General features: G+C 43.0%; 1 protein-coding gene across 1 annotated transcript; it reads left to right on the top strand.

Annotated features, from left to right (window-relative positions):
- The first annotated feature begins 1,644 nt into the window (after nt 1-1,644).
- Nucleotides 1,645-2,598, top strand: LOC101988043 (olfactory receptor 56-like). The gene has a single exon (XM_005350183.1). The coding sequence runs from the start codon at nt 1,645-1,647 to the stop codon at nt 2,596-2,598; it is 954 nt and encodes a 317-aa protein (XP_005350240.1).
- The last annotated feature ends 7,531 nt before the right edge of the window (nt 2,599-10,129 follow it).

Raw genomic sequence — 10,129 nt, 5'->3', positions numbered from 1 at the left:
ATTATTTTGCCACATATTATAGTTTTTTTAGTTTATTTTGAGTTTTTTGTGTGTGTGTGTGTGTGTGTGTGTGTGTGTGTGTGTGTGTGTGTGTGTGTGTGTGGTGGAGAGAGGACAGCCTGCAGGACTCTTTCCCTCCTAACGTGGGTTCTGGGGATTGAACTTGGGTTGTCAGTCTTGGCTGTAAGCACCCTTGCTCTCTGAGCCACCTCCCTGCCCCTTAGTTACTTCTCTCTTTTGGACTCTCCATTGCCTCCACCATTCTTCACTTACTAAGCTTTCTAAGATAAGAAGTACTATGAGGGCCAGTGAGATGGTTCAGCTGGTAAAAACCTGAAGACTAATGACCTGAATTTAATCCCTGGGACATGTGGTGGAAAGAGAGAACTGACTTCAGCAGGTTGTCCTCCGACCTCCACACACACAGGTGCAGGGGGACATGGGTGTACATCCCCACCCCCACAGTATATGTTATTAAACTATTTTCTAAAAGCATACTGTAAGCTTTCATGTGTGTGTACCTACACACACACACACACACACACACACACACGTAATTGAATTTTTTAACATGCTATACGCTTTCATATCTGAAAATAATAACGAACCTTCCTTGGCCTTAGTTTGCCATTAATGAAATGAAGTTAATGGCCATCCTTTCCCCCAAGGACTTTGTGTTCATATTTGGTTTTGTTTTGAAGTAGGGTCTCACTATGTAGCCAAGGCTGATTTTGACCTCAACATCCCCCTGCCTCAGTGTCCCTCGTGTAGGGGTGGGATTATGGGTGTGCACCGCCACACCTGCTACTTTCAGGTAATTATGAGGCTCTGTGAAGATGCCACAGAGCCCTCGCCGTGGTTCCCGGCTCATGACAGATGCTCTAAGTAATGGCAACCGGCCACCACTTTTAAACCACTAAGTGCTGCTAATGTTCCCACAGCACATCTTCACTGTCCATCAGCTTCTGTGTCTACTGTTGTCTCCATTTAAACAACAACAGGAAACCAAAGTTGAGTAGGGTGCCCGCTTGACCGTTTTCACTGACTATGTGCTTTTCTTAAAAGAGCAAACCCTCAAGTGGTTAGGACCTGGGGCCTTTACTGATTTTATGTTATCTTACTGTGTAGTGATAGTGGTTGAACCCAGAGCTTTGTGCATACTAGGTAAGTGATCTAACCCTGAATGACATCCTCAGTCAGGTATGAGACAGGAGAATAGACCAGTTTCTGCCAGGGACAGAAATTGTTTTCTGCATTAGTAAGCAACAACAATAACAACAAGCTTGAAACTAATTTCTCAGTTACATGAAGAAAGTGTTAGGATTTAACAACCAGCATTATTTTTTTTAATCTTTAAAGAGTTTACACATTTATTCTAGACCAAGTCATATTTAAAGATGACAACACACTGGGCAAAGTCACAATGTCCTCAATATTATGTTATATATATGTGTGTGGTTTATATATATATAATATACGTGTGATATGTTATATAAATGTGTGTATACATGTACATGTGCATATATGTGTTGTGTATATATTATATATATATACATAACACACACACGCATATATATATATATATTTCTATGTTATAATGTTGAATTTTGTAAACCTGCTTGCAGATCCCAGCTCTTCCTAACAATGGCCTGGACAGGGAACCAGACTATCATCTCCCACTTTGTCCTCCTGGGCCTCTTCTCCCGCACTCCGCTGCACCTCTTCCTCTTCTCCATCATCATGGTCATGTTCCTGGTGGCCCTCTCTGGCAATGGGCTTATGATCCTCCTCATCCTTGTGGACTCTCGTCTCCACAGCCCCATGTACTTCTTCCTCAGCTGGCTGTCGCTCATGGACCTCATGCTCATCTCCACCATCGTGCCACGGATGGCTGCTGACTTCCTCATGGGGCGTGGCTCCATCTCCTTCACAGGCTGCGGCCTCCAGATCCTCTTCTTCCTCACCCTCCTGGGGGATGAGTGCTTCCTGCTGGCCTTCATGGCCTATGACAGCTATGTGGCCATCAGCAACCCCCTGAGGTACTCCGTAGTCATGAGCCGCCGTGTCTGCTGGCTCATGGTAGCAGGGTCTTGGCTCTTTGGCCTGGTGGATGGCCTGATCCAGGCTGTTTTTACACTCCGCTTCCCCTACTGTGGCTCCCAGGAGATTGACCACTTCTTCTGTGAGGTTCCTGCTGTGCTCAAGTTGGCCTGTGCCGACACCTCCCTCTACGAGACCATGATCTACGTCTGCTGTGTCCTCATGCTGCTCCTGCCCTTTTCTGTCATCTCCGCCTCCTACCTCCGGATCCTGGTGGCAGTGCTACGCATGCGCTCTGCGGAAGGGAGGCAGAAGGCCTTTGCTACCTGTTCCTCCCACATGATGGTGGTCTCCCTCTTCTACGGGGCTGCCATGATCACGTACATGCGGCCACAGGCCTACCACTCTTCCAAGCAGGACAAAGTGGTCTCTGCCTTCTACACCATGATCACCCCCATGCTCAACCCTCTTATTTACAGTCTAAGGAACAAAGAAGTGACTGGAGCCCTGAGGAAACTCCTGGGAAAGTGTCCCTGTGGTAGGGGAGCTCTTGGTTGAAAAATCTGAAGATGTGAACTATGGAACTTGAGAGCGTGGATAGGTCCACTGTGGTTTGACTGGGGAAGACACAATGTAGCCTATTGAAAACACATGCACACATTTGTGTTTTCTTCATTCTTGAATATTTTTACTGAGTATAAAATTATATGTTGACAAATTCCTTTTTAGTCTTCAAATGTCTTTTTGTTAGTTTTTCTAGTTGCTTCTATTAAGAAGTCAACTATGTATTTTAATGGAGATCCTCCATTGTATGGTTACTTTTGGTTATTTTTCTCTAGATCTCTTGTTTTCTATACTTGAAAATAGTATGTCACTAGCGTGGGCTTGTTTTTAATCAATGAACTTGTATTGCCCTAATATTGTTGGATCTTTGGGAAAGACTAGAGCTATAACTTTAAAAATATTGTATATAAATAACTATCAAATTTGGGGGCTTTTGTTGACTTTGTGCTTGTTTTGCCTTTTTTGACAGGGTCTCCATATGTGGCTCAGGATGACCTCAAACAATCAAGCCTCCTGCCTCAGCCTCCTCTTGCTTAGATATAGCACTATGAGGCTCAACTCTTCCCTCCTTTCTTAGACTCTTTGGGTTGACATTCTACAGACACATATTCATCACAATGACCCCATGATATGTGAGCTTCTTCCTCTAACTTAACCATTGAAGACTATCAGGATACCCAAACATGAGTATCTGATGCAGCCATAATTCTTTCATTTGTCTTTATTTTGCTTTGGTTCTGCAACTTTTTTTCTTAGTTTATTTTGCAGTTCAAGGGTCAGCAATCTATCAGGCCAAATCTGGCCCACTATCTATTTTGATCAAGTTCTACTAAGTCTCCTTCATGCTAAAACAAGAGTTGGATTGTTGTGACAGAAATTGTGTGGCCAACAATATCCTGAAATATAAACTGCCTCATTCTTTACAGTAAAAGCATATCTGCCTACACCGTAGTTTGCTGACATTTATCCTCTATCTCCAAGATGACTTTTATTTCACACTATAATCCATCATTTCAGCCATTGTGTTTCTCAAGTTTAAAGTTGCCTTATTCTTAGGCCTTCCATTTCTCTTTCAAACATCTTTGAAAATCTTCATGTGTTCAGCTAGTCTCATAGTCTTTACATTCACTAAACGATTTCCAAGATTTAAAGACCTGATCTATTTCTAAACCCAAATGATCTCTGTTAGTCTGTCTGGATGGATGTCTTTTTCTCTGAACAGGGTCATGTTTTCTTTGCATTTTTTGCATGCCCTACCTAAATTTTCTGGCTTTGTTATGCACTTGAATAAAAACATATTAAAGACTAAACTAGAAAATTTTTGTTCTATTTGGTTTTGAGGGAGAATGCTTCAAACTCCCTGTTAATACAACAATTTTCAGGTTCTCTTTGGTTTAAAAGGGATAGCTGCCCTTTGCCACAAACCTTGATTTCTTCTATTGCCATGACCACTTAGCATATTTTTTTGATCATAGGATTGGAACTGCAAGGGATTGGAGTCCACCTCCACTTTTATGTGTCCAATTCTGTATGTACCTCCAGTAGGGCCCTGACTAAAATGCAATTCAGAGAACTTTCCCCATTTTTTTGTATTTTATTTTTTTTTAATTTATTTATTTATTAAGGATTTCTGCCTCCTCCCCGCCATTCCCCATTTTTAAGCACCATATCTAGTACTAATTAGCAAAATATCTCTGGGGAGAATATTTAAATTTATCCAGAGACAAAAATAGGAAGCTTGCCAAATTGGAAGCCAGCCTGGGCTATGGAGTAAGATCCTTTACCAAAGGAAAATGTTTTAACAAAGGATATCAAACTTGAAATTTGTCCAGATTCCAACCTGTTATATAAGCCTATTAATAGTCTAATTGATCCTGAATTTGGTTAGTTGACAGATAAGAGGATACTTAATGGGGGAAATCAGCTACCTTCATCTCTTAAAAAGGGAAACCAGTGAAAGAAATGGGAGGGTATCATTTATTTATTTATTTATTTATTTATTTATTTATTTATTTATTTATTTATTTAAGATTTCTGCCTCCTCCCTGCCACCGCCTCCAATTTTCCTTCCCCTCCCCAGATCAAATCCCCCTCCCTTGTCAGCCCAAAGAGCAATCAGGGTTCCCTGCCCTGTGGGAAGTCCAAGGACCACCTACCTCCATCCAGGTCTAGAAAGGTGAGCATCCAAACTGCCTAGGCTCCCACAAAGCCAGTACGTGCAGTAGGATCAAAAACCCATTGCCATTGTTCTTGAGTTCTCAGTAGTCCTCATTGTCCGCTATGTTCAGCAAGTCCAGTTTTATCCCATGCTTTTTCAGACTCAGGCCAGCTGGCCTTGGTGAGTTCCCGAAAGAACATCCCCATTGTCTCAGTGTGTGGGTGCACTCCTCGCGGTCCTGAGTTCCTTGCTCGTGCTCTCTCTCCTTCTGCTCCTGATTTGGACCTTGAGATTTCAGTCCGGTGCTCCAGTGTGGGTCTCTGTCTCCTTTCATCGCCTGATGAAGGTTAATATTCAGGAGGATGCCTGTATGTTTTTCTTTGGGTTCACCTTATTTAGCTTCTCTAGGATCATGACTTATAGGCTCAGTGTCCTTTATTTATGGCTAGAAACCAAATATGAGTGAGTACATCCCATGTTCCTCTTTTTGGGTCTGGCTTACCTCACTCAGTATAGTGTTTTCTATTTCCGTCCACTTGTATGCAAAATTCAAGAAGTCATAGCTTTTTACTGCTGAGTAGTACTCTAATATGTATATATTCCATACTTTCTTCATCCATTCTTCCATTGAAGGGCATCTAGGTTGTTTCCAGGTTCTGGCTATTACAAACAATGCTGCTATGAACATAGTTGAGCATATACTTTTGTTGTATGATAGGGCATCTTTTGGGTATCTTCCCAAGAGTGGTATTGCTGGGTCCAGGGGTAGGTTGATCCCAAAATGGTTGCACAAGTTTGCATTCCCACCAGCAACGGATGAGTGTACCCCTTTCTCCACAACCTCTCCAGCAAAGGCTATCATTGATGTTTTTTATTCTAGCCATTCTGACAGGTGTAAGATGGTATCTTAAAGTTGTTTTGATTTGCATTTCCCTGATCACTAAGGAAGTTGAGCATGATCTTAAGTGTCTTTTGGCCATTTGAAGTTCTTCCGTTGAGAATTCTCTGTTCAGCTCAGTGTCCCATTTTATAATTGGGTTGATTAGCCTTTTACGGTCTAGTTTCTTGAGTTCTTTATATATTTTGGATATCAGACCTTTTTCAGTTGCGGGCTTGGTGAAGATCTTCTCCCAGTCAGTGGGTTGCCTTTTTGTCTTAGTGACAGTGTCCTTTGCTTTACAGAAGCTTCTCAGTCTCAGGAGGTCCCATTTATTCAATGAGGCCCTTAATGTCTGTGCTGCTGGGGTTATACGTAGGAAGTGGGGAGGGTATCATTATGTAAAGCCAGTGACTCTGTGGCCAGAGTGTTGATTCAGCATAGATGGGATCTGCCTTGGGTTTACCTGGTGTTTTACATCATCTCACACATTCATCACGATTACCCCCGATGTAGGTGTTAGTGCTACCAACCTAACTGATGAGACGGATTGGGCTGCAGCTTTGCGGTAGAGTTCTTAGCTAGCATGCACAAGACACAGAATTCAGTCCCCAGAACAATGAGCCAGCAGACAAAAACATCCCGCTTCTCCATCACCTCGTCTTTCGTCTTGGTGGCATTGGGAGCCGCTGTGTGTCCTGCAGTCTACCCTTCTGTCCACACAGTTTTACTTGAAAATATTTATTGTTTAATGTGTTGTTGGTCAAGTTCAAGACCTCTGGCTGATGCCACACCATCAATACTGGACCCTCACCAAAACTCCTCTCGATAACCTGCAGTTGCCGTGAGTCATGGAGATCCTATGGTTATGGTTCCGTAGGACTAGGCCCTTCGCGATCTCCAGCAGGTCATAGATGGGGTAGATGTTGGAGAGTACACACTAAGCCCTGGATGTGTGTCTGGGTGGTAATTGGGTTTTTCTGAGCCAGCTGCTGGGACCACCCCCATCAGGTGAGGCGCAGAGTTAACTCTCCGATGCCAGTGTTTAGGGTTGGGGCCAACTTTCATAAGTAGGGGGAGGGCAGTGCTACTATTAGGGAGCCAGATCAGCTTTTTCATGTCTGCGTCATGGGAGTCCATTACCCCAGGGCCCCCAAGGGTCAGGGGCAGCTCTCTGGTGAGGGGAAAGGGCAGTTCAGCAAAGCTCTCATACTTTAACACATGGTTCAACACATGGTTCTCATGGGCCCTTGTGGTAACACAGGCAACAGATATCAACACAGAACCTAGCTGTGACAGAACCATGGACCGGACCCTTGAGCCCAGATATTACCATGGCCCTGAGTAGCAGCCCAGACCTCTCAAATCAGCATGGGTTCAGCAGCAGGGTGGTCCCTGGACTCCAACATGGATCCCAAGCAGTCATACAGCCTTCAATGGTAACAGGAGCCATGGGCATTGATACAGACTCTGGCTGAGGTAGGGACACAGATCCAGACATGGCATGGCCTCTGGTCATGACTTGGGCCCAGACAACACCATGGCCATGGGTGGCAGATCAGTCACTCAAGTTGGCATGACCCCAGTGTAAATGGAGATTGTTCCTTCATTTCCCAGCAACCCAGACCCAAATAATCACACATATCTATATTAATTGCAACATTTGGCCAATAGTTTAGGCATTATTGAGAGTTCCTCTTGATGGATTTTTTTCCTGTGACTAATATGAAAATGTCCTTCTTTGTCTCTTTTGATTGGTTTTAGTTTGAAGTCTAATTTGTCAGATATTAGGATAGCTACACCAGCTTGTTTCTTAGGTCCATTTGATTGGAAAATTTTTTCCTCTGAGGCATTGTCTGTCTTTGAAATTGAGGTGTGTTTCTTGTAAGCAGCAAAAGAATGGATTCTGGTTTTGTATCCAATCTGTTAACCTATGTCTTTTTATAGATGAGTTGTGTCCATTTATATTAAGGGATATTAATGACCAGTGACTACTATCTCCTGTTAATTTATTGTTTTTATTGTTGGTGATGTTAATTTGTGTATTTTTTTCCTTCTTTGGGATTCGCTGCTATGAGATCAACAATTGTCTGTGTTTTTTTTGTTTTTTAAAAATATTTATTTATTATGTATACAATATTCTGTCTGTGTGTATCCCTGCAGGCCAGAAAAGGGCACCAGACCCCATTACAGATGGTTGTGAGCCACCATGTGGTTGCTGGGAATTGAACTCAGGACCTTTGGAAGAGCAGGTGATGCTCTTAACCACTGAGCCATCTCTCCAGCCCTTGTCTGTGTTTTTGTTGATGTAGCCAACTTCCCTGGGTTGGAGTTTTCCTTCTAGTACTTTGTGTAGGGCTGGGTTTGTGGCTAGGTATTGGTTAAATTTGGTTTTGTCATGGAATATCTTGTTTCATCTTTCTATGGTGATTGAAAGTTTTGCTGGGTATGGTGGTCCTGACTGGCATCCGTGGTCTCTTAATGTCTGCATAATACTTGACCAGGACTTTCTGGCTTTCATTTTATCCATTGAGAAGTCAGGTGTAATTCTGATAGGTCTGCTTTTATATGTTACTTGACCTTTTTCCTTTGTAGCTCTTAAAATTCTTTCTTTATTCTGTATGTTTAGTGTTTTGATTATTATGTGGTCAGGAGATTTTTTTTGATCCAGTCTATTTGGTGTTCTGTAAGCTTCTCTTATCTTCATTTGAATATATTTCTTTAAGTTGGGAAAGTTTTCTTCTATGATTTTGTTAAACATATTTTCTGTGCTTTTGAGTTGAACTTATCCTTCTTCCAAACCTTATTACTCTTAGGTTTGGTCTTTTCATGGCGTCCCATATTTCCTGGATATTTTGTGTTAAGTTTTTGTTAGATTTAATGTTTTCTTTGATTGATGAGTCTATTTCCTCTATTATATTTTCAGCACTTGAGATTCTCTCTTCCATCTCTTGTATTCTGCTGTTTATGCTTGTATTTGTGGTTCCTAATCATTTTCTCATGATTTCTGTTTCTATAATTTCCTTGGCTTGTGTTTTCTTTATTGTCTCTATATCAGTTTTCAAGTCTTGAATAGTTTCTTTCATATGTTTGATTGCCTTTTCTTGGTTTTCTTTAAGGGATTTGTTGATGTTTTCCAATTTTTTTGATTGTTATTTCCTCCATTTCTTTGAGGGAATTTTTCATTTCCTCTTTAAGGAACTCAAACATTCTCCTAAAGTTATATTTTAGGCCATTTTCTTCTGCTTCATCTATATTTGGTTGTTCAAGTCTTGCTATTATTGGATCACTAGGTTGGTGTGGTGTTGCTTTTGGTGGTGTTGCTTGTGTTCTTATCTTGTCTATCCATCGTTTCCTCTAACTGATGTAGTTGGGGCTGTCTGTGACTCTGGTGATCAATCTTTCATATGCCAGTAGTTCCAAGGCTCAGATGGTTGTTCCTCATGATGCAGTCAGTGCCACATTTCCAGTCACCCCATTGGTTACTCCATGTTCCTGGAGGTTGCTCAGCTCTCCCGGGGTTTGTTCCACTCCTATGAAGCTCAGTGTCTTAGGCCTGCACTGGCTTAGGTTGCTGTTTCTGAAAATATCCCTGGTCTAGACCCACTCCTGCAGAGGTCCCTGGCTTGGAGTTGGTCCCGCAAAGGTCCCTTGCTCTGATCTACTTTCTCAAAGGTCCCAGACTTGGGTGAGACTGGACCCACAGAGGTCCCTGGTTCCTGCTTACCCCCTCGGATGTCCCAGAATGATGCCCAGACCCACAGAGGTCTCTGGTTCCTGCCTACTCCCTTGGAGGTCCCAGATTCATGTGGGGACCTACAGAGGTCCTGGCTCAGGCCTAGTTCCTCGGAGGTCCCAGGCTCACATCTGGACCTATCCTGGCTAAGGTCTACTCCCTCAAAGGTCTCAGACTCACACCCGGGCCTACAGAGGTCTCTGCTTCCTTCTCATATCCCCGTAGGTCCCAGACTCATGCCTGGTCCTGCATCGGTCTCTGGCTCCATCCCACTCCCTCAGCGGTTGCTCCCCTGTACCTGCTCCTGTGGAGTTCACCGCCTCTGGCCTGCTCCAACCTAGGTCGCTGGCCAAGTCCTGCTTCTGCGAATGTCCATGTTCTCAATCCATTTCTGCTCCTGTGGAGTCTGAGGCCCGCTCTGGCCCCAGGTTGCTGGCTCAGTCCTCCCACTGCAGTCTTTCACAGCCTGTCATACTATCTCTGAGTGTTTGGTGCAGTGGAAAAACTCTGGGTTGGAATTCAAGCTACCCCCATTTGTGCTACAGAATATCATAGCAGTCATGACTATTTTGTCAGTCACTATTTTGACAGTGCCATATTATGCTTTTAGGCACAAAATTTCAAAACATATTTTGGTTCATTTTGCAAAGCGTTTTTTTTGTTTTTTTTTGTTTTTTGTTTTTTTTGTTTTTGGTTTTTCGAGACAGGGTTTCTCTGTGGTTTTGGAGCCTGTCCTGGAACTAGCTCTTGTAGA

The sequence above is a fragment of the Microtus ochrogaster genome, chromosome 7, assembly GCF_000317375.1.
Source record: "Microtus ochrogaster isolate Prairie Vole_2 chromosome 7, MicOch1.0, whole genome shotgun sequence".
Taxonomy (NCBI): domain Eukaryota; kingdom Metazoa; phylum Chordata; class Mammalia; order Rodentia; family Cricetidae; genus Microtus; species Microtus ochrogaster.
The sequence above is the reverse complement of the archived record's forward strand: the minus strand, read 5'-3'. Positions and strand labels throughout refer to the sequence as shown.

Bases quoted from the DNA above. Each gene is read 5' to 3' on its own strand.
- LOC101988043 (XM_005350183.1), top strand. From the start codon at position 1,645: ATGGCCTGGACAGGGAACCAGACTATCATCTCCCACTTTGTCCTCCTG.